At 41.4% G+C, this 26518-nt stretch overlaps 1 protein-coding gene and 1 pseudogene across 4 annotated transcripts in view; both read right to left on the bottom strand.

The window, feature by feature from the left end:
* The window catches only part of FRMD4B (FERM domain containing 4B), a 365011-nt gene that overhangs the window by 172117 nt on the left and 166376 nt on the right, over positions 1-26518 (bottom strand). The window contains exons 1-2 of one of the 4 annotated variants that reach the window (XM_058288633.2): positions 24167-24598; positions 3529-3670 (exon numbers count right to left, since the gene is read on the bottom strand). The exons of 2 other annotated variants lie outside the window; for them this stretch is intronic. Coding sequence is in view for 1 of the 2 variants with exons in the window: in XM_058288629.1 (XP_058144612.1) it covers positions 24167-24328 (162 nt within the window). In the remaining variant the exon portion in view is untranslated. Of the gene's footprint in view, positions 1-3528; positions 3671-24166; positions 25333-26518 lie in introns of those variants that run through there. One more of the 4 variants, XM_058288629.1, reaches the window with a different exon arrangement.
* On the bottom strand, positions 10325-13480 carry LOC105745182 (H/ACA ribonucleoprotein complex subunit DKC1 pseudogene; annotated as a pseudogene).

Raw genomic sequence — 26518 nt, forward strand, 5'->3', positions numbered from 1 at the left:
ATCCGGGGTTAACACTCAGACAGTCTGTTAGATTTCCTTCTTGTCTTTCTGCAGAATTTGTGTGTTTTTGTTTTGTTTTGTTTTCCCTTTCTCTTGCATTCCTTAAAAAATAAAACAAAACTTTTTATGATGGGAAATTTCAAGAATACACAAAAGATGACAGACTGGTTTACTGAACCACCATATATCCAGTTCCAACAATTATCAAGTCATGGCTAACTTTGCTTCATCTATATTCTCACCTACGTTCCATGCTCTTGCAGTATCATTTTGAAGCAAATCCTAGATTTCAAATAAGTCTGTATGTAAACATTTCAATATAAAAGATATACAGTGTTAAAAATTTCCAATCGTCTCATACATGTCTTTTTTTTCAAGTTAGTTTGGGTCAATATCTGAATACAGTTCACATTTTGCAAGTGATTGATGTTTCTCTTATGTGTCTGTTAATCTACAGGTTCCCATTCCATCCATCCATCCATCCACCATCTCTCTCTTTTTCTTTCTTTCTCTTCTCCCTCTCCTCCTTCCCCCTACCCTTTATTGCAATCTATCTGTTGAAGAAACCAGGCTTTGTCATGTCAATTCTCTCACCATCTGGGCTTTGCTGATAGTCTCCTGCATTAGTCAGGGCTCTCTAGAGAATTGACTCATGTCACCGTGGGGGCTGGCAAATCCTAGTTCCATAGGGCAGGCCACAAAACTACATCTGGCTTCTTTCTTGGAGCAAAATGTTTTTGATGTCCTTCCATGGTTTTGCATGTATTAGCAGTTCATTCATTTTTAAAAAAATTGATGAGTAGTATTCCATTGTACGAGCACACTCCAGTTTATTTATCCACTCTCCTGGTAATAGAAATAGGCTATTTCCAGTGGGGGATATTATGAACAAATATGCTATGACATTCTGTCACAAGGCTTGGGTGTGTGTACAAACATTTTTATTTCTCTTGAATAAATACCTAGGAGGGGAGCTGATGGATCACAGGGTATGTTTAATTTTTTAAGAAACTGACAAACAGTTTTCCAAAGAAATTGTACCATTTTACACTCCCACCAGTAATGCATGAGAATTCTGGTTACCACATAGCCTCACCAAAAACTAGTATTGTCTGTCTTCTTAATTTTTACCATTCTAATGAATGTGGAGTTGTAGAAGCATCTGTGCTAAAGTGACTTTTTTCCCCCATGAGTATAAGTTTGGATATTTATGAGATTATTGAGATTAATAATAGCAAACACTTATACAGTTCTTAATATATACCAGATATGCTCCCTAGACTTATAAGTAATTAACCTAATATTACCTATAAGGGAGGAACTCTTATCATCTCCATTTGATAGATGAGGAAAGTAAGGCACAAAGAGGTTAAAATTTTTACATGAAGCCACCTGGCTAGGACATAGCAGGTCTGAATCCAGAGCGTCTGGTTCCAGGGTTCAGTTTCTTAATTTGTATGCTTTCTCGCTATTGTTAGAGTCCCTATCATTCTCTAATATTTCACTGAGATCCTGGCAACTATTTCCAGTCAATTTTATTATCATATTAATAAAAAAACTCTACATTCTTTGAGGTAAAGCACATTGATTTTTAGAGTGTCCTTCTACTTCTACCTTAAACATCTTCCTTCTATCAGCACATCTCTAGTTCTTGTACCATTGTTTTTTCTAAAAGTTTGTCTTGAGCACCTATTTTTTTGTTAGACAACTTTTCTGTGAGTCCTGATCTTCAAGTCCTGAGCAACATTATATTAGTTAGAATGTTTTTTGCAGTAAGTAACAAACAAAAATAGATGTGAAAATAACTTTAATAATGAGGATTTATCTTATCAGTATCTGGAGGTAGGGGAGTTCCAAGGTTGGTGAAGTCTACAGATGAGGCTCATTCTGCTTCCACTCAGCAAGTTCGCCTCAGGGGAACATCCCCTCAAGGCGGCAAGGGGTCAATCTGGCTGTCATTCTTCCAGTCAACTCATCCCTGCCCCCAACCCCCCAGAAAAAGAAAGGATCATTTCTATTGTCTCTTTCTAAGAGTAAAGAGAGCTTTTCAAGAAATGTATCAGCAAACTGCACCCCCTTGGCTAGAGGTGGGTCATATGTCTATCCTAAGCCAATACTGGCAAGAGGAAAAGATCACCATGATCAGCTGCAACCAGAGCTGCCCAACCAGTGTGTGGGTATAATGGTTCCAGTGGTACTGAGCTACTGGTCCTCCCAGCTCTCAAGGAAGCCAGACACTCTGTGATGGTCACTTCTAGCCATAAGCAGCCTCATCCATTTACCCTGGACATTGTACAAACGTTATTATTTTCTGTATATTCTATGACCTGGAAAAAAGTTGGGAAACACTGGACTTAGCCCCACATTAGGTGGGGGATGATATGGCTCCCAAAACTAAATGAGGATTGTCAGGATGCAAGAAGGAAAAGATGGCTATTGGATACAGGCTTAGAAAAATAATGTGAACTGAGAGAACACCTGAGGGGGCAGATGTGACCAGTACCACGCCATATAGCAGGCTTGCCTGTATCCCACCTCCACTGCGAAAACCATCCCTCCTTCTAGCTCAGTTCTGAGGGCAGGAGCATGCAGGCAAAAGGCTAGCTAGGTTGAGGCCCTAGGCTTGCCCACTAGTTGAGCCAGAGGGCAGATGGAAGAAGATCTGGTGTCCTTGGTGGCCATGGTAGGAAACATGCCCTGGGACCTCCCTTTTCGCCAGTGCCTGCTGAGTACCGCCAGAGGAAGACGGAGTGCTAACAGGAGGAGGGGGCATTAGTGCCCTACAGCTAAAAAATGGCAAAAGCCCTCTTTGGGGGATGTCCTGAAGTAATTCCAATTGATGATTTAGACTGGCCTGGATAAAGTTTATATACAAACAAATCTGCAGGTTGCTCCAGCTCACCCTCAGGGTGCTCTCTCTAGAAAAACCACAGCATTAATAGAACCAGGAGTCTCAATCAGCTCCCAAATAATCAGTTCTGGGGTCTCCAAAGTGAGACAGATGACAGTTTTATGCTCGCTTGTGGCTATGAAATCTCATCAAGAAAATTCGGCTCTGGCTAAATTATATTTAAGTTAATAAATATAGATTTAGAGGGCCAACCAAGCTCAAAGCCCTCAGGCACCTAAGATGAAAAAGAAAAATAAATGGTGCATCATTCTTGGTCTCCTGCCCCAAACTTTCTCTCTCACTTAAAAAAGAGAAAAGGCCTTGGTTATTACCTTCCAGTTGGTTTAAATGAAATTTAGAGCATTCGCAGAAGAGATAAAACAAAATTGAAAACCAATGAATGGTAAATGGGAAACTCATATGAACCCAATAGTATAATGTATGTAAAAGGAAATAACTATCCTCATCTATTTCTAAGTCTTAAAATTTAAGTGCATGACAGAAAGGCTACATGAAAACCTATCTTTATAATTATTGGATTTTAATCAGTAACACGTGACCTAAACTTATTTTAACTACACAAGGAAATTACAAATCACTTTGAGATTACTAACATTTTTTAAGAGATTAAAACTTACTCTTGGGAGCGGATGTGGCTCAAGAAGTCGGGCACCTGCTCCCACACGGGAGGTCCTGGGTTTGGTTTGCCTCCTAAAGAAGACAAGCAGATGCCGCAACCAGCAAGAAGCCACGATGAGCAGATGCCACAAGGATCAGACACTGCAAGAAGCACATGCTGCAATGAGCAGATGCTGCAGCAACAGGTGGATGCCCAGATGCCACAATGAGCAGATGCTACAACGAGCAGACACGACAACTGCCACAATGGGCAGACGCCACAAGCAGCACACACTGCAAGAAGCAGATGACACAATCAGCAGACAATGTAACCAGCAGGGAGCAGAAGTGACTCAAGCAGTTGGGCACTTGTCTTCCACATAGGAGGTCCTAGGATTGGTTCCTGTTGCCTCCTAAATTAGACAAGCAGACAATGAGCAGACAGACAAGGGAATCATCTTGGGGGTGGAAGGGGAGAATAAAAAATTGTTAAAAAGTGAAAAAAACCACACAACTTTCTCTCAAGTTTATATTGTGATAAAAACAGAATATGCTTCCCTTTGTTACCCGGCCAGAAAAATTCCAGTGCCCCAAGCATCATGGCCCTTAAGAAATAGGAAAAATGGACAGCCTCACTGCTAAAGAAGTTAAAGGAATTTGAAATACAAAATTTTGGCAAGTAGATTGGTATACATCAAAAGGTATTGTCTAGGATATAGAAAAGTCTTTGTGTTCACTCAGTGACAGCATAAATTGGTACAACCTTTTTTGAGGACCAAATTCCTTCTAATAGTCTAGCAATCTCATTTCAAGATATTTATCCTACAGAAATTTTCACACGAATGTCCAGAGTTTCATGTATAAGAACTTTCATTGTAACACTATCTTAGTAAATATTGGAAACAACCTAAATGTTCATCAATAGGGGACTAGTGAAATTAAATATAGTACATCCATACCACTGAATTCTTGATAGTTCAGAAACATGAGATCGATCAGTATCTAAGATATATTCATAAATGAAAACAGGAAATTCTGGAATAAAATGTATAGGATGCTCTCACTTCTGTAAAAATTTGTATTATATTAATGTAACATTTATGTCATTAGAAAATACCTGGTGAATGTACACCACTGTTAACAACCATTAAAGAACTTTTACTGTTTAAGCCATGAATTTCTGTAACAAAGTTATTATAATGCATGTTACTTTAATGATTAAAAAGACTGCTATGGTTCTCAAATGATCACAAATATTACATTTTGTCAATAGTAATAACATTAATAATAATTAATGATCATTATTAAGTGCATATTCTAGACAAACATTTGGAGAGAAACTACTACATGCTGGAGCTGTATGAGATGGATATGAGGTTAAACTAGACCGAGACTTGTTCTCCAGAAATGTAGAGTCTAGGCACCTACAAAATGGATCAAATGCTTTGAAAGGGAAATTTTTAAAAAATTACAAAAAGTATATAGCTGTCCTTGTTATAAAAATTTAAATTCAGAATTATGAAAATAAAAGAAATAAAAACCTCTCCCCTCGCGCACTTATATTTTGCCAGGGGTAAAAATTATTAATGGTCTGGTGTGTACATTTCAATCCCATCATTCTACATACATGAACACATACATCTATTTCCTTGCATAGAGCTACACACGTACATATCATGTACATACATATACCCACATATATGTGTGTATGTACACACACACAAACACATATCATCAATCCTCATTATTCCTGGGTTCCATATTTGTGAATTCACCTACTTGCTAAAATTTATTTGTTCCCTCAAAATGAATACTCATCATGTTTTGCCATCATTCATGGGCATGAATAGAGCAGCAAAAAATCTGAGAGGCCCAGCATGCATGTTCCCAGCTGAGGTGGAACAAGGCAACACCCTGCCTTCTTGTTTCAGCTCATACTGTAAATGGGTGTGTGCCAATTTAGTGATACATTTAGTGCCATGTTTTCTGCATTTTTGCCCTTTTTTGTTGCTGTCGTTACTGTTTAAGAAGGGTGTCAAGTACCTTTCTGAGAAAATAAGCTTTGCTCAGACATGAGTTATAGTGCTGTCGGCCATGAGTTCAATGATAATGAATCAACGATATATATCAAACAGGGTGTCTTCAAATAGAAACACACATAAAACAAAGTTATGCCTTGGTCCACTGAAGAAAATATTGTGACCAGAGGCTCACAGGAACCCAAGTCTGTACCTCCCCTGGGAGCAATGGTTCCATAGTCACAAATTCAGTGCTCACAGCTGTGTTATAGAACACAACTGCCTTGAATAATGAGAATCCATTGTGTATATGTATTCTGTATATTGTTTGTTACTTTGTTTTGTTTTTACCCAAAAATGTATCACTGATAGGTTTCTGGCCACGACGTAGAGCTAGTCTACTTCCTTCTTCCTACTGTTCTCCATAGCCTGGATGAACCATCACTTAATTATCCATTCTCCTATTCGTATCTCCACTGATTTGCTATTTCAAGTAAGGGTACAATGAAAATCCTTGTACATCTGTATCACATAGGAATGTCTTGAAAAGATTTCCTGGAAATGAAACTATTTCGTCAAAGAGGACAGAGAGGTTACATTTTGATTGGCCACAGCTAAACTGTCTTAGAAAAAGGTTGTAGGGAAACGGACTTTGGCCCAGTGGTTAGGGCGTCCGTCTACCATATGGGAGGTCCGCGGTTCAAACCCTGGGCCTCCTTGACCCGTGTGGAGCTGGCCATGCGCAGTGCTGATGCGCGCAAGGAGTGCCGTGCCACGCAAGGGTGTCCCCCTCGTGGGGGAGCCCCACGCGCAAGGAGTGCGCCCGTGAGGAAAGCCGCCCAGCGTGAAAAGAAAGTGCAGCCTGCCCAGGAATGGCGCCGCCCACACTTCCCGTGCCACTGACGACAACAGAAGCGGACAAAGAAACAAGACGCAGCAAATAGACACCAAGAACAGACAACTAGGGGAGGGGGGAAGTTAAATAAATAAATAAATCTTAAAAAAAAAAGAAAAAGGTTGTAACAGTTTACCAGATCAAAATATAATTTTTTCTGCTTCAAACTATTTGTATCTTCTCTTATCCTTACTTTAGGTAACTTGATCTGTATCAGAGAGGAGGATAGAATCCTAGTGCTAGGAGGCTTTTGCTTTTCTTTTTTGCCTAGTTTAGTTGCCAGGGCCTTTTCCTTAAACTCTGCTTGATGGAATTCTTATCCTGGCCTGGCACTGGTCTAGGCAGTCACATGGCTTTATCACCTTGAAATCCGACAACAATATTATGAGATCCTATGTGCCCATTTGTAGATGAGGGAACCCACTGGGCTGAAACCCAGTCTCTGGGTCCCGCAGCTAGGAAGGGGTGAGACACAGGATTGGAACCCCATCTAGCTGACTCCAGCATCCTTAGCTCCCCAAAGATATGTGCAAGTCATCCAGAGGAAGTAGATAAAGCTGTTTATCTCATTAAGAAGGCTATTAAAATAGACCGATATCATTAGGTATCTGTAAATAATGAACGAAGCTGCTTTGGCTGAGGAAGGCATCCTTGTTTCCTAGGTTGCTTCCTCTGTCTTTTTCTTTTTTGTATTCACAGATCCCTAGAGCCTGTAACTACCCATCTTGTCCCTCTCAGACAGGGGGCAGTTGGAAAGAGAATGGGCAAGCATGGCATTTTGAAAACCTGCCTTATTGCTTTCTCTATAATAGGATGTCCCCATTTCAAACCAAGAGGCAACACAGTGGGTTTCCCATATTACTAGTCCTCCAATTTCCTGCCTTCTACTTCTTTCTTTTTTTTTTTTTTTTAGGAGGAGGTACTGGTGATGGAACCCAAGACCTTGTACATGAGAAGCAGGCACTCAACCACTGAGCTACATCCACTCTCCTCCTTTTAAACAAGGAAAGCAGGTGAAGTTGTTTGTTAAATTTACATTTGACGAACTGCAACAAAATTGAAAACAATCTTCTAAAGAATACGTTTATTATGGACTCTAACCATATTGTTGCTACTGACCAATTATTTCAGAGATATAATGCAATTTTAGAAGTATTGTTAAAAGTTTTACTTTCTGGATAAATCCACATACAGTCACATACACATACGTACATACATACATGCATTTATACAGTTTCACATGTGCATGTAAATGGTGAATAAAGGGCATTGTTCAGACTGGCACGGACATCTCAAAAAAAATTTTTTTTGAAACCTAGAGTTGGCTTCTAAAGTTTATTAAAGGAAAAATACTATATACTGGAGTAAAAAAAAAACCAACTCATTTCCAAAAAGAATTTCTGAGAGCAAAATTTTATGCGTTTAGTTGGAACTATATTTGGCATCAATATATGGAAAATTTAATATGCAAAAATTCTAAGGAAGAAAGAGCCCTATAAATTTAAGTATGAGCTGACAGTTAACCTGACCAAATTGTTTCAAACATAAACATTAAATTCATTTTAAAAAATGGTATTAATCTAGTTATTAAAAGTAAATGCACTTTCCCCTTAGGAAATATTTGGGAAATACCTTAAAAATGTAGCTTTTTGTTTTAGAGATTGTGATTCTTCATTATTTGAGGTTGATAATTAGACACAATAACCAGTTCTTGCAACAAAAGGTCAAACTCTATATTGTCTGTGCCTGCAGAATTTTAAAAAGCTTGGGTGCAGCCAAAGAGTTGAGGAAAGCAAGCTTTTAATTAAACACCAGTAAAAAAACAGGAAAAATAGCAGCTTTATGATCCCCCAAATCCTGGTAAATCAAAGAGTCCTTCAGTCCTTTTAACTCCAGTGGATGGGAATGATCTGAGACAGGTCACAGTGATAAGGCATGTCCATGAGTTCCAAAAAAATAAAGGGTTTGAAACGTCTGTCAGCATTTGTCAGGAAAAACAGGGCACCTTCCAGAGTCTAACCACAGGGCAGGGTGCAGGAAATAGCGATCACTTGACAGTCCACGCCGACAAGAACGAACAGAAACTGCCAACTTCCCGCCGTGGGCGTGGCGCCGTCGGCACTTGGAACTGGCTGTGCACAGAAGCCGGGCTCCTCGGGTGAGCCCAGCTGCCCGGCACTGGGAGGAAAGAACCCACTCTTCCCTCTAGAACGCTGCTTCGCTAATGAAATGGTCAACAGAAAAGCCAAATGAGTGTGTTCTCCATCAACTCACTCTGGCTTGGGACTAGTTTCTGTAAAGAAAAAGAAGAAATACACATACACAAATATATTTAAACAAGAATGGGTTTTTCCCTTTATGAGGTTTCCAGAACCTGACAGAATGCAAATATTCTTTTTGGATTGAATCCCCTAATTCTGCTTCCTCCTCCTCCACATTCTTAAGTGTCTTCACTTATACCACTGGCTGCCACGGCTTAGTCCAGGTCCCTATCTTGTCTCAGCTGGGCATCGGAAACAGCCTCCTACCTGCTCTTATCCCTTCCAAGCTGTTCTCCCCAGAATGGCCCTAGTGAGCTTCTTAAAATGTAAAGTAGATTCACTCATTCATTTATTTAGCAAACAGTCTTGAAGGGCATATTAGGTTCCAGGCACTGTTCCAGGTACTGAGGATACACTGCACTGCACAAAGTGAAGTCCCTATTCTCCTTCCATCTATTCTAACATTCTGGTGGGGGATATAAGCACATAAACATATGAATTCATAACGCCAGCCGACAAGGTTAGGTAACCGGAGAAGAATTAGAGAAGGAAAGAGGGCTGGGTGTTGAGGCCAAGGTTGTATGTCCGTGTGCTGGGAGGGGGGCAGCACCCGGGCAGCAGGGTCTTGTAGGTATGGTAAGGATGGCTTTTCCCCTGAACTGTGATGCCACTGGACGGTTGTTTGAACAGAAGAATGACATGATCGGACTTAATTTTACAAGATCACTCTGGAGGCTGTGTTGAGAATTGACAGTCGGGGGAAGATGGCGTTAGCAGAGAAATACTAGGAAAAGCTACAGCAACTGTCCAGGTAAGAAATAAGTGTGGCTTGGCCCAGAGTTACAGTGGTGAAGAGGGTGAGAAGTGGATTACAGACACAATTTGAAGGTAGAGTCAGAAGGGTTTGCTGATGGATTAGCTGTCAAATGTGAGTGTCGAGGATGACCTGAAGTTCTCGTCTGAGGATGGAGTTGTCATCCACTGAAGAAGGAGCAGGCTTTGGTAGGAAGAACAAGAGTTCAAATTTGGACAGGTCAAATTTTATCTTTAAAAAATTTTTTTTAAATTTTTAATTATTTATATTTATATTTTAGGAGGGACCAGGGATTGAACCTGGGACCTTGTTGGACACATTAAATTTAGAGATGTCGGTTATCCAAGCAAGCAAAGATGTCAAGGAGGGAGCTGGAAATAATGATTTAGTCTTATTAGTGAGATCCAGGATGAAGATATAAATATCCCACTAGAAAGTAGCTCTAGAGAGCAGTGATTTTTATTTGTTTATTGCTATTTATTTGCTTACTGCTTAGACTGGGCCTAGAATGTAATGGGCTGGGAGTGGATGTGGCTCAAGCAGTTGAGCACTGGCTTTCCATATGGGAGGTCCTGGGTTTGGTTCCCAGTGTTTCCTAAAACAAACAAACAACAACAACAAACAACAAGCAAAACAAATGAAAATAATAATAACAACTCAGGGAAGCTGATGTGGCTCTGTGGTTGAGCACCAGCTTCCTACACACGTGGTCCCAGATTCAATCCCTGGCCCCAGTACCTCAAAAAAAAAAAAAAAAAAAAAAAAGAGTTCAAAAGGCCCTCAGTAAATACCTATTGAATGAATTAATAAATCATTCTTTTACTTAAAATATCTTCAATGACTTCCCACCAAATTTTCAGAGCAAAAGTCATGAGGCTATCAATTCACTGTGATCTAATCCCTACTGCCTCTCCAAATCCACCCATTGATATCTCCACATTTCTTGCTCCTCTTCAGACACTCTCTTTTCTCTGCATCCCCCAATATTCCCAGCTCTTTCCTGCCTCAGTGGCTTTGCACCTGCCATTGCCTTCATCTAGAGTACATCCTCCTTGATCTGTACCTGCCAAGCTTCTTCTCATCCTTTGGCTCTCAGCTTTAATAAGACCTCCAGAGAGAAGCCCTCTGCTACATTTTTTTTTTTTTTGGTCTATTATCCCCAGTTGACTGTGAGTTCCATGAAGACAGAGCCCATTTCTATCTGTTATACTGTTGAATCCCAAGTGCCTGGAAGGTAATACAAACTGCTTAATAAAAAGTGCTTAATAAATAATGGATTATCCAATAGAATAGTTAAAAATGTATGTTATCTAGTACATACCATGTGTCAGACACTGTTTTTATTTTTTGTTCTTAATAAGGCTTTAATTTCTCCTCCCAGCTAGATAAAATGCTTAAAGAAGTCTTCACTACTCAGAAACCACTTCCACCACTTTCGTTTTCTTCTTCTTCTTTTTGGTGCTGTCGTTGCCCACATCTCCCGGCTCGTCTGCACACTCTACAGCAGCTTTGTCCTTTTTGTCCTTTTGTTCTTCTTTTCCTTCTTGCTCAATTGCAGAACAGCTGGAGAGATCTCATCACCTTCACTTTCACTCTCTCGCTTCCGCTTTGGGACTTTTGTTGCTTCAGCAACTACCTGTGGGGCTTTTACTGCTTCAGCAACCACTTCTCTCTTCGAAGAATCACTGTAGTCAACGTATTCCTGCATTCAAGCAGTAGGCGCGCTATCTGTGGGCTTGCCATGCTTACGCAGAAGGCCCTGCTTGATCATCATCTTCTGACTTGCCTTCGGACCTAAACCCATGATCACTCTTTTGATCTTAGCGAATATACCACGGTCACAGGTAGAGATTACTGCTGCGGTCATTAATGCGATAGCCATACAAATGGCTTGCCCTTTGGTGGTGATGACCACAATCTCTTGATGGACTTCAATGCCATCTTCATATCGAAGAACAACTGGAAACATAATCTTGACTCCATAGCAGATTGCATTCACCGCACTGTCTTTCATAACCAGCCATTTATGAGGTGTCAGCAGCTTTTCCAAAGGGTAAATAGCTCGCCGCAGGTAACTCTCGTCCTTGTGATTATCACATAGCCACTGTGCATCTAGCACATCATGCATAGTCACCATGGGGTCCTTTTCACTCATAACGCCAGAACGAATCCTCCGAAGTTCCTGCATCTGTCCTCCAACTCCCAGTAGCAGACCAAGGTGCACACACAGTGTCCAAATGTAGGTGCCAGCTTCACAACTTACCCAAAAGATTCCTAATCTTCTTTCAGGCTCATATTCTATCATTTTACTCTCATAGATGGTACAGACTCGGAGCTGCCTCTTTACTGCAGCAATAAGTGGGGGTCGCTGAAAGAGGGCACCTGCCAGAGTTTCTAAGGTCCTAGAAAGCTGGGTCCCCCTTCAATAGCATTGTGCAGCCAGACAATTCCAACGTACTCTTTGCCTGCATTCTATTGTGATTTTATTAAGTGAGTGGCTCTTTCTATGCACACAATTAGACAGCTTGTCACCTTAGGATCTAAAGTACCACTGCGTCCTGTCTTCTCAACCCAAAGTATTTGCTGGATCCAGGCTACCACCTCATGGGAAGAGGGGTTGGAGGGTTTGTCAAGGTTAATGAAACCTGTCCCGATGTAGTCTGCAATCTCCCTCTTCAGGGGATTTGAACCAGAAGGAAGAGGAGTATAGTGTGTTGTCCTTACATTTAGTTTATCAAAATTCTTCAACAACAGAGGCCACTGAGATGTGTCCAACTGAGCCACTTTGGATTCAGGTTTGATAAGAAATTCTTCAATGTGCTGAATTTCGGCTATATCTTCTTATGCCAGTGACTTTCGGTCCTTCTTCTTCTTATGCTTCTTCAGTGTCTGCCATGTTTCCTCACACAACGTGCATACGGCTGGGACTGCCACCGCAGGAAGGACAGGCGACTCCCGCCAGGCGATTCTCCTCAGGTCGCGCCGCTCCTGTTTTTAAATACTCTGTATGTGTATGCACGCGTCCATGTATACACACACACATTCATTATTTCTCACAATTACAATAGGAGGCGTAGGTATATTTACACCTCCTGTATTTCCCAATTTACAGTTAGGAAGCTGTAAATATAGACAAGTAGTAGGTAACAAAGCTGGGATTTGAATCTAGGCAGTCTGGCTCCAGAGTCTACACAATTCACCACTAAGGTGCACTAGAAACCTCTTGAATTGATGTCAACTCCATCCATAATTTGTCTTTAGGAATAACTAGAATGGGAGGAAGAGAGAGAACTCTCAGCCACTAGCTTGTGGATGCTTCCATGTCTGCAATTAGAAATTAATTTTTTGACCAAAGCCTTTATATTTTTTTCAAGTGGACAGAAACTTTCAAGAATAGGCAGTCTTATCAGCCCTTTTCATTTTAGTCTAAATGAATTGAGCAATTCTTGCTATGACTACAGAGTTTGATAGAGGGGGAGGTTAGAAACTAGGAGAGTCCTAGGAAAGACTCCATGAAGGCAAACATAAAAAGGAAGAGGATGAAGGGTTTGCAAACTAAAGACCAATTCATATAATGGCTCAAGTGAATGCAATTTGGATTTAGACAGAGCTGGACAGATATTAAATAGTTCAACTCCTTGCTCTAAGCAATTTCTCCACCTGCCAAATGGGTTTAATAGTACCCGTTGCATGTCATTGTTAGGAGAATTAAGTGAGACAGTAAATATAAAGTGCTAAGGACTGTGTTTAATCCATGGAAAATGTTCATTAAATAGAAATAACCGCAGCTAACACCTCGTGAATGCGTACCATGAGCCGGGCCCCTAGTGAGATCTTCATTTACAGGCTCTCTTTGTGTCCCTCCAACAGCCCTAGGAGGTAGGCACGATTATCATCCTTTTCCCATACACAGGAAAATGAGGCAAAAAGACACTTGCCCACGTCACAGTGCCGTTCTGTGGTGGAGGCAGGGCTTAAAGTCATGGTCAGAGCCTGCACTCATAACCACGATCACATAACTTTTGACTTAGGATCACATTTGTGGGAGGGGTCCAGATTCCTACATATGGTACGCTACCATTTCTCAGGCAGTGTTATTTTTTTACCTTTTTACCAAACTTACAATGTAGATTTTGTCTTTTGTATAGCAAAAAAAAAAAAACCAAAAAACAAAACAGGTTCAGAGCAGCGATTAAGTAGCTTGCACAAGGTCACACAGACGGTGAGCCTTGATTTTAAGCCAGGTCTAGCTGACCATAGACCCATGCTCTTCTCCTAGTTTATCAAGGCTCTTTTCTCTCTTGGATATAAGCATCTAATCACATTTTAATGAGACAAACTAATGCCTGTAAAAATATTTGCAGACTACATTACCCAAGGGTAGCTTGATGCTTGTGATAATAACTAGGTCTCCTTAGCAGATGCGACTCTAAGGGTCTGTATCCAAGGGAGCTCACACAGGTGGGAAGAGAAAGACAGCAGCCAGAGGGGTCCCCCCACCTTTATGCATGAGAATCTGGGGATCTTAGCTATGGAGTCGGGGTTTGGAATGGGAGGAAGAAAATTTAAGAGCTTCCTGGAGGAACAGAAACAAAACAACTAGTGTGACCATCTTTGCTTTCTTAGGGTAAGCACAGCAGACAGAAACATTAAGATGCCAGAGCCTCCTGATGTAAAGCTCTGCCAGGAAACCATGTGAGCACCGTGTCTCTCCACGGTGGTGAAAGGACTCTATTTTCCTATAATATTTAATCTGGGGGGAAGGAGGAGAGAGGAGTCAAAGCTTCTGTAGCTTTTGCAAGGTCCAAAGGTTATTCATATGCATTAAAAACTGAGGAAATTAACGGAATTAATTATTTGCCAGGCATCCACTCATCCATTCATCCATCCATCCATTCACACATAAATCTAACACTGTCTTCAATGTTTTACAATATTAACACATCTGCTTTTTACAATTCCAGGTGAATAACCCTTTGAGCTAGGTACTGTAATTATCCACATTTTACAACAGGAACAATTGAGTCTCAGAGAACTTATATGGTTAACAAAAGGTCAGGATCAGAACCCAGGCAGGGTTCACAGATTTCATTTTTAAGCACTAGGCTATGTTTCCACCAAATGTTTGCCGAGTCATTAAGTGATAAGTATCAATCTTTATGTGCTCTTTATTTTTTTTCAAGCAATTTTATTGAGATATATTCACATACCATACAATCCATCCAAAGTGTACAATCAATGGCTTTTAGTATAATCACAGAGTTGTGTATTTATCTATCACAATCAATTTTTAAAGCATTTTCATTACTCCAAAAAGAAAAACTCCCTATCCCTTAGAAGTCACCTCTCAATTCTTTTATCCTTTCCCTGCCATACATAAATTATGCCATTTACTTTTCAATAAATGCTGGCAGGAGGCTAAATGTTGGAGTCAGCTAGAGCTGTGTTCAAATTCTAGCACCCTGGCATATTTGCCAATAAGTAAATAAAATTAATACAAAGGGTACATGAGACCATCTTGAAGAGTTGTTATAAGGATCAAAGATAAGGTATAATATCTAATAAGGCTGAAACTCTAGAAATTCCACTTTTACGTATATACCCTAGAGAATCTCTTGTTCACATACACAAGGAGACAAATAGAAAATTTTTCACTGCATCATTTTGGTACATCAAAAAATTGGAAGCAATCTAAGTGTCCATCAACAAGAGACTGACATATGCAATGAAATACAGGGGTTATGGAATTTAAAGGTAAATCCCCAAAAATTTTTGAGAAAAAAATTAAGTGGCAGAAAGATACAAACATCTACGACATAATGAGAGACACATCTACAAACACAAAAAGCACAATTACATTGTTTATAAATACCAACATATGTGGCAAAATTATAAAAACATGCATGGAATGAAAAAACACAACTTCAGGGTAGGGTTATCTCTAGGGGAAAGAGGGAAGGTACAAAGGGGGTTTCAAATGATTTTGTAAAATTTTATTTCACTACAAAAATGTATGTCAAGCAAATATGGCAAAATGTTAAACTGTCTTAAAACTGAGTGGTGGGAGCATGGGTCTGTAGCTGTATTATTTTAAATATTTTTGTATACTGACTGAGTCTCTAAAAGTTTTTTTAAAAATTAAAGACAATAAACATGTGTAAAGTGCCAAACACAAGGCCTTGCAAGTAGCAGCTGCTCAATATTTAGTAGCTATAAATCAAGACAAGAAAGGGAAATTATATAAAAGCACTAGTTAAAAAGCAAATAATTATGTTAGCAAAAACTTTGCCCAAATACAAAATTCAAGAAAATAAAAATGATTAGGACATAAGGGGAAAATGGGACTACTTAATTTTGCCATATTTGCTATCCTCTTTCATAGTGAAAGTTTATTTCAAGGGTGTCAGAATGCACATCTATTATGTATGTGTAATACATATACACACACATATGTAATTATATTTGGATGTTAATTTTAGCTTTATTCATATGAGCTTAATTTCTGCCTCCTCTCCATGCTGCAAGTCACACAATCTTGTTTGTAAAATTTGAAACGGAAGATCTTATTCTCCATTTGAGTCATTTAAATCTTTCTGCAACAACTAGGGCATCACAAAAATAAGGTTCAGAATAAACACAAGTAGGGGATGAGCAAGGAAGTTATTTTATGCTGCAAACCCACCAAGAAAAGATGGGATGAGAAAATACAAACACAAGTTTGAAAAGGCAGGATTCACCATACTCAACTTGGTGCTTTTCAAGTTGTGCAACAAAGGTTTCAAAAATGCATTTCCAAGATCCTGAAACTAATATTGCTGACCTTAAGGGACTTGGTCTTTTAGAAATTTCTTTATGTTAAATGATGGGCTGGGCTATAATATTAAGATGGATTACCTTTTTTTTTTTTTTTTTTTTTGATTCCTTAGTATTTTAGTTCCCTACCATAAAATCTCAGTTTCTGGTCACCAGCAAAAGAGGAGAATGAATTTCCTCAGTGACCAGTAGAGTCCTATTCCACTTATCAACCAAATTTTCTCTCCTTTCTGTACGTGTTACTCGCTGCTGGTAGCTGACTTCACTTCGTAGAGCCTGAACTGTAGCCCCGCTTTTCCTCTGCTTTCTATTTCCTTCCACCGGTGCTGAATATAAGGTCACTCTCTAATACACTTCTTGCCTGCTAATTGCTGTTTCAGAGTTTGCTTCCAAAGGAACCGGATCTGCACCAGCATTCACACTGTTCCAGGTGGGATGCATCTCCTGACCCCTATGCTTGGTGGTCACGTTACCAGTTTTCACCAGTGACTTCTCAAAAGACTTCTCATGACTTGTGAAAAGTCACATGACCCACTTACAGGCCTAACATTTAATTGCCAGTGTAAGACCCTGCAGAGCTCTGTACCCTCTGTTGTGGCAACTGGCATGTTCTAGAGCATCCTGTGAGCCTGAGTGATAGTGGTGAGCAGAGCCTCCAGTCAATCTATGGTTGGATAGGTAGTGCAAGTGAAAAATAAACCTTTACTGTTTATGCCACGATGATACTGGGGTTGTTTATTACCACAGCAAAACCCATCTTAGCCAGAACTACATCACACCTAGACCACTGAACAGACTCCTAACTTCCCTTCCTTTCCTACTTCCAGTATCATCTTCTCCCCTCTCTGCAAAGTTCTGAAGAAAAACTCTGAAATCCTAATCTTAAAATATAAGATCATTCAAATTCTGGTGTTACTCTCAATCTCTCTCCCGCACTCCCACTCCCATCAGCTTTAAAAAACTCCTTGTAACAACCTCCTCCAAAGTCATGTTGCTCTATGCCTGGAAAGCCCTTCTGCTTTTCTTTGTCTACCTAACCCTCACATTTCCTTCAAAGATTGATTTAAGAATCATCTCCTCCATGAAGCCTCCTTGGCTCTTTCCTCCCTCATTGTGCTTAACTCCTCTGTGATTTAGAGCCATTCCTCTGTTCTTCTGTAACCCCCTGGGCCCTTTCATAGAATTTGACTTCCTGAACTGTCTCCCCTACTTGACAGTATATTTCTTGAGGGCAGGGACAATGTCTGTTTTGACTCTGTGTTGCTAATATTTTGGCACAATAACTGGGACACATTGGGCACTTGATAATTCCTTTAGGTATGAGTGAATGAATCAATCTATAATTTCAATCATTACATTTTACCACAAAGCACCCAGGAGGGTACTGTGAATTTATCCTGAATATTTGTTTATTAATTTCCTAGTGACAAGATTTTTGTTGAGAATATTCTTGCATATTACCTTCAGGTCTATTTTTCTACGATCGAATTCTGAATTTCTGAATTTCTTCCTCTAGCATTTGCTACCCGATATATTACTTTTCTTCTAGTCCAGAAATTGGCAAACTTTTTCTCTAAAGGCCCAGATAGTAAATATATTTGTCATTGTCAGCTATACAGTCTCTGTTGCAACTATTCAACTCTGATGTTATAATGTGAAAGCAGTCACAGACAACAAATAAATGAGTAAGCGTGGCTATGTGCCATAGTTTATTGGCCCCCGTCCCCTCTTCTAGTCTACATAATCAGAAGGACTGTGGAGATTGAAGGATGGGGGCAGGCAAAGTGTATGGCTTGAAAGTGTATGGCCCATAAGTCACTGAATGCTCAATGAGGAACTGCCCTTTGGGGGATCTGGTCAGACACAAAGTTCAGGTGCTACCAGTTGTGATCATCACCGTCTTTACTGTGATTATCCCCTCAGAGGTCCTAAGGTGAGATGCCTACAGCCTGCTTGATTTTATGTATGGGCCTAAAAGAGAACATGAGATCTACTCTGTGGACTCAAGTCCCAATACTCAAAGCCACCCTACAGTTGCTGTTGTGGAAAATATCTCGTCTTTTTTATGGAATATCCTTACATGTAAAGGTGGGAATTCAGTTATTTCAGTTATCCGAGAACTAGTAGCATCACATAAAAATGATAGTAATACCCTTCATTACTGTGATGATTTGATGTTGGGTGGACCCCAGAAAATTATGTTCTTAAAACTAATCTATTCCTATGGGTGTAAATCTACTGAAGGTGGGAACTTTTGATTAGGTTACTTCAGTAGGGCATGACCCAGGGTAGGTCTTAAGCCTGTTATTGGCATCCTTTATAAACGGGGTAGAGTGAGAGCAAGAGAGTGAGCCAGAGCGAGAGAATGAACTAGAGCAAGAGAGCGAGCCAGAGGAAGTCAGGAGCTATAAGCCTTGTCATATGACAGAGGAGTCCAGGATCCCCAGCAGCCAGTCTTCAGGGAGAAAGCATCACCTGATGATGCCTTGATTTGGACATTTTCACGACCTCAAAACTATAAGCTTGCAAGTAAATAAATCCCCATTGTAAAAGCCAACCCATTTCTGATATATTGCTTAGCTGCCAAGCAAATTAAAACAATTACCCTTTAAAATTACCTCTTATGGGGTTGGGTTCTTCACATAGTCAGAAGCTAAATTTATTGAGCATTTGCTATGTGCCAGGCACGGTGCTAAGCATAAAATACATTAACTCATGAACTTCTCAGCCTATCCTACAAATCCTACAAAGCAGGTGCTACTGCTTGCTCTCTCTCTCACCCTGGAGGAAATTGGGCTCAAATAGGGAAGAATTTTGCTCAAAGTCAAATTTTACTCAAGTTTGAAGCTCCTGCTTGAGCCTACAGCTTCTGCTGTGTTCAGAAATGACTGCTACCCACAGTTCCAGCTTCCTGCTTAAGGAGAGCTGACCCAGCCTCTGATACAGTCAAATATTCTGGATTCTGTCCAAGCTGCCTCCTACTGGAGGCAATGACTCCATTCAGGGATTACTAGAAATTCTATCTTGGGACATTGGGGCATTGGGAGGGGGTAGAATCTAATCCCAAAGTAATAAACTGAAGGTTTTGTTAGAATGTGTCCCACTTAACAAGAAGCAAAGGGTGTTGATCTTATTTTTTCAACAACATTCTCCCATCATTCTCTACTTCAATTGTTTGTTAACCTGATTAATTGTTATATCTCAACCTATCCAGGCAAGACATAAGCAGGATAGATCTATGACTGACCAATCAGCTTTAATTTTATTGTTTTAAAAATAAATCAGCTTCTTTTTCAATTTGTTTTATTTTTTAATTTTTAATTTATTCCTCTTCCCTTCCCCTCCCCCCAGCTGTCTGCTCTCTGTGTCCATTAGCTGTGTGTTCTTCTGTGTCCGCTTGTGTCAGTGGCACCCAGAATCTGTGTCTAGTTTCGCTGCATCATCTTGCTCCATCAGCTCTCGGTGTGTGCGGTGCCATTCCTGGGCAGGCTGCACTTTTTGCACTGGGTGGCTCTCCTTACGGGGCGCATTCCTTGCACTTGGGGCTCCCCAACTCGGGGGCACCCCTGCGTGGCAGGGCACTCCTTGCCCACATCAGCACTGCACATGGGCCAGCTCATCATATGGGTCAGGAGACCTTGGGTTTGAAATTTGGACCTCCCACGTGGTAGGTGGACACTCTATCTGTTGGGCCAAATCCACTTCCCCCAATCAGCTTTTAGAACTCAGCCTAACTGCACTTGGTGAATGCCAATGTCTGCTACTTTAACAAAATTCAAACTTTCACTCATGAAGCAAGGCTTTGTTCAAAGGCAGCTTCAGTGCCTCCTGCTTTTTCTTCAGTCACATTACTACAGAAATGCCTTATAGCTAGTATCTTAATTATTCATGATTGTTGGCAAATTAAGTCACTTGCCTCTGCAGTATGTAGAGGTGGAGGAAATGTTCAATTCCAAAGAAATTATGTCTCTGCCAACCAGGCAATAATGTGGTTGGCAGGTACCTTATGAATAGGTGGAGATCTTATTTCAGTTATAGTATATGAATAAACAAAATACCCCAGGGGACTGCCAGGTATTTCATGTAATAGATATCTCCCACCCCACCCTTATTTCTCTTTAGAGTGATTGAGCATTAGATTTCCTTACAAACAAGACTATTCAGACTAGAAGCAAGAAAAATGACACCATTTTATCATCAAGATGATAAAAAAAAATTGGGTTCAATAACATAAGTAACTCCCCAGTGTGTGTTTCCAGTTCATATGCCAGAAAGGGGGGTTGTAGAGTGGAACATTCCTCTCTATAGTTTAACACTTAGAATTACTGGATAGCAATATAGTTGGGTGTTGTAGAGATAAGCACACACACTCAAATTATTGTGGCAAAATAGTTGCAAAAGTGTTTGTGATTAATCTTTGCACTCACCGTGAAAAATAGCTATTTCATTTAAAGAGGTCTAGATTTGAGATTCTAGTAAGAGTAGATGCAATGGACATTGCCGGTTACATCCTGACCAAGCATTTTACCCTCCTTCATTGTTGGACAGACATGGGGTCTGGATGGGGCCAACCATCCTCACCACTTCAAAAAATGGGTTCTCTCCCCGACTGGCCTAACCCAATCAATGTAGCCCAGTGTATTAGTCAGCCAGATGCAAAATACCAGAACTCTGTTGGCTTTTATAAAGGGTAGTTACTTCTCTCACCAAAGTCTGTTGCCACATGTTGGAGCAAGATGGCTGCTGACATTCAGCCTTCCTCTTCCTCTTAAGGCTCCTTGGTCCCAGTTTCTTCCAATATCAGCTGTAGACTATCAGGCTCTCTAAGCTTTGTTTCTCTCCCCAGGGTTCCATTCTCTCTGGGCATAGCTACTCTGCTCTCTCCAGTGTGTTTACTTCCCAGGCTCCAGCTCAAAACTCCAACCTACCTTCTCGGTAGTACAGTTTCTCTGTGATTCCCCGCCCACCAAGGGCATCCTACTGATGTGACCCAATCAAAGTCCTAAACATAATTTAATCATGCCCAGAAGAACAGACCAGTTTACAAACATAATCCAAAATCTATTTTTGGAATTTATAAACAATGCCACATCCAGTGTTTCTTAACCTTTTTAAAAATTACTACTTCCTAAAGGAGACCTTTTAGACATTTTTTGTTTGCCAGTCACTGAAATTTTAATGGCACAGATATACCACACATATGTATTGTATATAGAGCTATGCTTTATATATAAAAGGAGTATACCTTTTTGCCCCCCCCTCACTGAAACAATCCCCCCAACCCTTGGGAGGACTGGTATCACTCCCATTGAGAATGCTTGAATTTGTAATTCCAATCCTTGTGCCAGTCAGTGTACGACAGTGGGGGTGGACACGAGACCTAAGTTAGACTATCAGAGTGAACACTGGGACTCTTTTTGACATTTTTAAATAATCTGACGCCCCTTCTTTCAGGATGGTTTGATATGTGCACATAAGACCTGAAATTGCTGTGGATATTTGCAATCATGAGTGAAGAAACCAGCTAAGGATAAAGCCAACACATGAACAAGACCAGGGCTGAAAAAATCACAGGGATTGAGCACAGTGCCCTGATCAAACCATACCTGAAGTTCATACCACTGCTAGACTTTTTGGCTGTGTGAAATGTCACTTCTTTTTACTCATTTGGTGAGTTTGATTTGGATCTCCTCTTAACAAAAATCATCCTGACAGAATTGACATTTATTGACTACTTCCTAAGCTCTAGGAACTGTGCTAAATAACTTACACATCAACGAATTCTCTTATCAACACTGTTATTAGTACTATTACATTTCCCATTTTATAAATGAAGAAACGGAAACATAGTAAGATTAAGTAACATAGGTTCACTCCTACGACTAACTTGGAATGGAAGATGTAATTCATTTTATTTTTTATTTTCAGTTCTACATTAAGTCACGACTTTCTTGCTCAATATTTAAAAGACATTAAAGAAATGGCATTTCTTTGCAAATAGTTACCAAATGGTATAGTTAAGAATTCTATGGTTCTCTCAAGGTTTTAAAATATTTTTTAAAACATCTTATATCTCCAAAGACACAGGAAAATGTAAACCCAGAAATTACTTTCTTCTCCTTATGAGTTGACCACCACAAAATGGCCATCCTTATTTTAAATGTTCTTTCTTATAATTATCAGAGGTTATTGGCTCAGTCATTATCCATTTTATATAAAAGAAAACATATATTTTAGTAGCTTAGTCCATTAAGTGGCTGTTCTGCTTAAAAATAATTATCTATCAACCTTATAAAGAACTCACGGGGTCTCAGGTTTTCAGGAACATTCATGTTTGAATTGGTCAGTAACAGCATCAGAGGTAAGCCACAGATCCCCTGAAGCCTTGGACAGGGAGGCCCAGAGCCTGTTTGTTTGGCTGTACTATTTGCAGTCCCCTTTTGAAAGTTGCTCGAACATTTAAGAGAACAAACCAAACTATGTAGGGGTCATTATCCTACAGACCAAGCTGAGAAGTGATGTCCCAGAGAGAAAAGGGCTGAGAGAAAGGTATACCTCTGGCTCCAAAAAGCCAGGTGAGCTGGGTAGTGTGACAGATGAGATATATGCACAGCTCCCTAATACTCTCAACTCTCATGTGCTGTCCCATTTCTCAACCTGGATTTGGATTCCATTTCAAATGCAAGCTATCACACACTGTACAAAGTCAGAGTCATGAAAGCACAGCTAAAATGCTCTTTGTATTTTAACAAAGATGACAAAGGGACAGTGATTCTCTATACCCCCACATTCTAACCTTTGGCATTGGTCTTTTAATTTTGCCTGGTCTATGGAAGGCTATGGTTTGTCAGAACCAGGTACTTAATTCCATATGGGACATGCTACATTGAGATATAAATTATAGCCATAATGATGATCAATTTGGGGTGGGCGAAGCCCAGAGGCTACAATAAAGCTATTCCACATCACAGGAAAGAAAATGTATATTATATCCTTGCAGTAAACACCTGGTATCATCGTCCTAAACACAAGATAGGTTTTTTTAAACCAAAAAAATTTTTGGTTTTAAATTCATGAAATACTGTTTTAAAAAAAAATCTGGCAAGCTGCAGTCCTAGATAGGATAAACAATCTCATAGTTGAACAAAGTTAGCTGAATTTTTTTGCCTGCAGGAGGGGACCTAGAGAGAAATAAAGAGGCTGTGTTGTGTGACAGGGAGTAAATCCAAACGTAAGCATTCCAACGCTCAGCCAGGCCACCCCTCCCTTCCTTAGCCTGTCATCCTCCTGCAAAGGGCTCACAATTCCTGTCCTTCCTTCCAAAAGCCACTAGACACAGAATCAGCTTTTCCTGGCTCTGCCTCGCAAATTGGGGTGGCCTGATGGAAATCAAAATAAAATTAAATGGAAGAATGCAAATTCACGAAGGCCCTGTTAGCATGAAACCATTGCCCCTGAAATGCCTAGCCCCACGCCAGTGAACTAAAAAAGAAGAAATCTATGAATGTCAAAGTCTTTCTGCAGACCCTCTGCTGCAAAGCTGCAGCTTTCTTAGCTAAATGCCAGCCCAGACAAACACCATCCCTCTAAGAGATGTCTGCAAATGCTGGGACTAACTCACAAGAGCCCCCATGGCCGGGGGGGGGGGGGGGGGGGGGGGGGAATTCAAGGCAAGCTTTGAGGAGCAATAGTTACCTATAGCTGCCCAGCATTTGATCCAAGAGCCAGGCAGCCCGCAAGGAGTTTAAAAAGAGAGCGGTGGGGGCAAGAGAGAATAAAATCATACAGGTGGAAGCAGGTTCCCGCCAGCGCCCGGCATCCTGGAAGGCCCCTCGCGCGCCGCGCGCCCTGGCTCACCTGGTACACGTCCCGCAGCCCGCACCACGTCCGCAGCACCTGGTGGCAAGCCCGCAGCCTCTCCGTGTACCATCTCCGCAGCGTGGACACCGTCAAGTTCCACACGAAGCGGCTGCCGCTGAAGAGCAGGTCCTCCACTCCACACATGAACACCGAAGCCATGCCTCCTCCTTCCCTCGGAGCCCGGGGGTCCCCGGCTCCCGCCGCTGCAGCCCCCACGAGCTCCACCACAGCGGCCCGACAGGCTGGGCTCCGGCGCCGGTGTCTGCGGGCACCCCGGGGGTCAAGCCTGCCGCCAAACTGTCTTTCACCGTGCGTCCCGGCCAGGCGCCGGCGACATGCCCCGGGATTGGGCCCCCGCCAGCCCACGGCTGCGGCTGGCACACAGAAGCCCAGTGTCCACCCCCGCCCGCTCGCAGCGCCGCGAAAGCTGCGCTAAGCTCCGCCAGGCGAGCCCTCCGTGCTCCCAGGGCACGGGAAGCCCTGGCCAGCGAGGACTCCCCCTTGCGCTCCCCGAGTGCGCCAGGCAGGGAGGGGAGTGAAGCAACTCTTTGCAGGCAAAGGGGGGAGCTGCATTTCAGCGCGCCGGGCTCTCACCTCCTGCACACACACGCAGCACACACAGCAGCCCCGGCCTCCTTAACTGCCCTGGGGGAGCACCTGGCTTTGCACTACAGGGTCTCTGGCATCTTGCTCTGTCCACACTGATTAAACACCTCTGGGCAGCCGCAGATGCAGAAGGGGAAAAAAAAAAAAATTCTCCAGAGCATCCCTTTGGACCCCACTCCTGGGGGAAAAGCCCTGAATGTTTCCTAGGTTCTGCTGGAGCCAGGAGGTGAAGATACCGGTCTCGAAGCAACAGTGAGTGTGCTGCTCCACAGCCTGCTTTTGCTCCTGACCAGAGGGTCTCAGAAAATGACCACCTGCTGTTGCTGCCAGCAGGAGGACAGGGTCCCTCGCCCTCTTTGCACTGCGAATTCCAATGCAGTTGTCAGTTCATGAGAAAAACAGAAAGGATCTTGGCCCCTTGCAATGATCTCCAGTTACTATTTGCTGTGAAATAGAAGACCACAAGAGCATCGTTGATTTGGTTCGGGAAAAGTCCGCCTCTGGACATGTCCAGCCTGAAGAAGGCGACAGTACAAACCTGCACGGGTAGCTGATTCTCCACACTAAACCAAGGGAAACTGTTCCACCCCTCATGAAGTCACCAGATAATTAGTCGTTTTTTTTTTTCTTTCAATTGTCCCTGAGGAATTGATACTGCCTAAGGCATTTTGTAAAGGGAGCTGAGGAGTCCCACATACCCCCAGTTTATTTTCCTTTAGAAACTGTGAGATTTCACTCCCATAGCATTTTTCATAGCAAAGGCACTGCAGCAAAATTCCCAGGGCCTTATTTAGATGGAGTTTTTCCCTGAATCCATCTGCAGGACAAATGTCTGTATTTTATTGGCGGATTCACACCTGGGTTATCTTTGCTAATAAGTGGCAGAAAGGTAAGGTGCCAAAGCTTTTCTCCTGAACTAGCGCAGAAGGTTTCAGCACAGATTATCGACAAGTAAATCAGCTTTATTTCAGGTTTCAAATGTGCCTTTAGAATCTTAATTCAAGTGAAATTCAATCAGGCCAAAGACGTGGAACACAAACTCTGTCTTCAAAGTCCCTGTTGTTTTCAGAGACCAGTATCAGAAAAATTTTAAACGATGCTTCTTTTATTACTAATAAAATTGCCTGAGAATTTTTGTTGGAGCAGTTAATAGGACAGGAGACACAATCAAAGATTTGCAAACCTTTCTTCACAATGAATTGACTCTGTGTGTGCATGAGAATGAGCATTCTGACAGTATTTTCCAAGACTAGGGTCAGGGTATTTAGATAGAATTAGAGTACACTAGGCATTACTGAATCAAAAGAAAATGGGCTAAGTATTCAGTAGTTTTGGGGAAAAAAACATGCTGATGGAAAACTACTGGACTTGAAAAGTGGTCTATTAGTATGAGTGAATGGTGTTAGTGTTTTTTTTTTAACAATGCAGTTTGACTGTGTTCTCGGAAATGTCAGGCAGCCTAGGGAATACCAGAATAAAACCTACAACAGGTCAATTATCTCCGTCTCTTGACACACCCTCTCAGAAGAGATGCTCTAGAAAGACCTTGGCTGTTATCCCTCTATGCAAAGGGCTTTTGTCAGTGGTCAATTCCAACCTCAGGTATTTTCTTTCAAGACTTCCACAGTCAGTCTAATTGTTAGAAAATGGGATACGGTATAACAGGGGCATTGGGAGTTGAATCATGTCCCCCAGGAAAAGCAGACTGAAGTCCCAACCCCTGGTCCTGTGGGTGTGGACCTT

The sequence above is a fragment of the Dasypus novemcinctus genome, chromosome 26 (assembly GCF_030445035.2).
Source record: "Dasypus novemcinctus isolate mDasNov1 chromosome 26, mDasNov1.1.hap2, whole genome shotgun sequence".
NCBI lineage: Eukaryota > Metazoa > Chordata > Mammalia > Cingulata > Dasypodidae > Dasypus > Dasypus novemcinctus.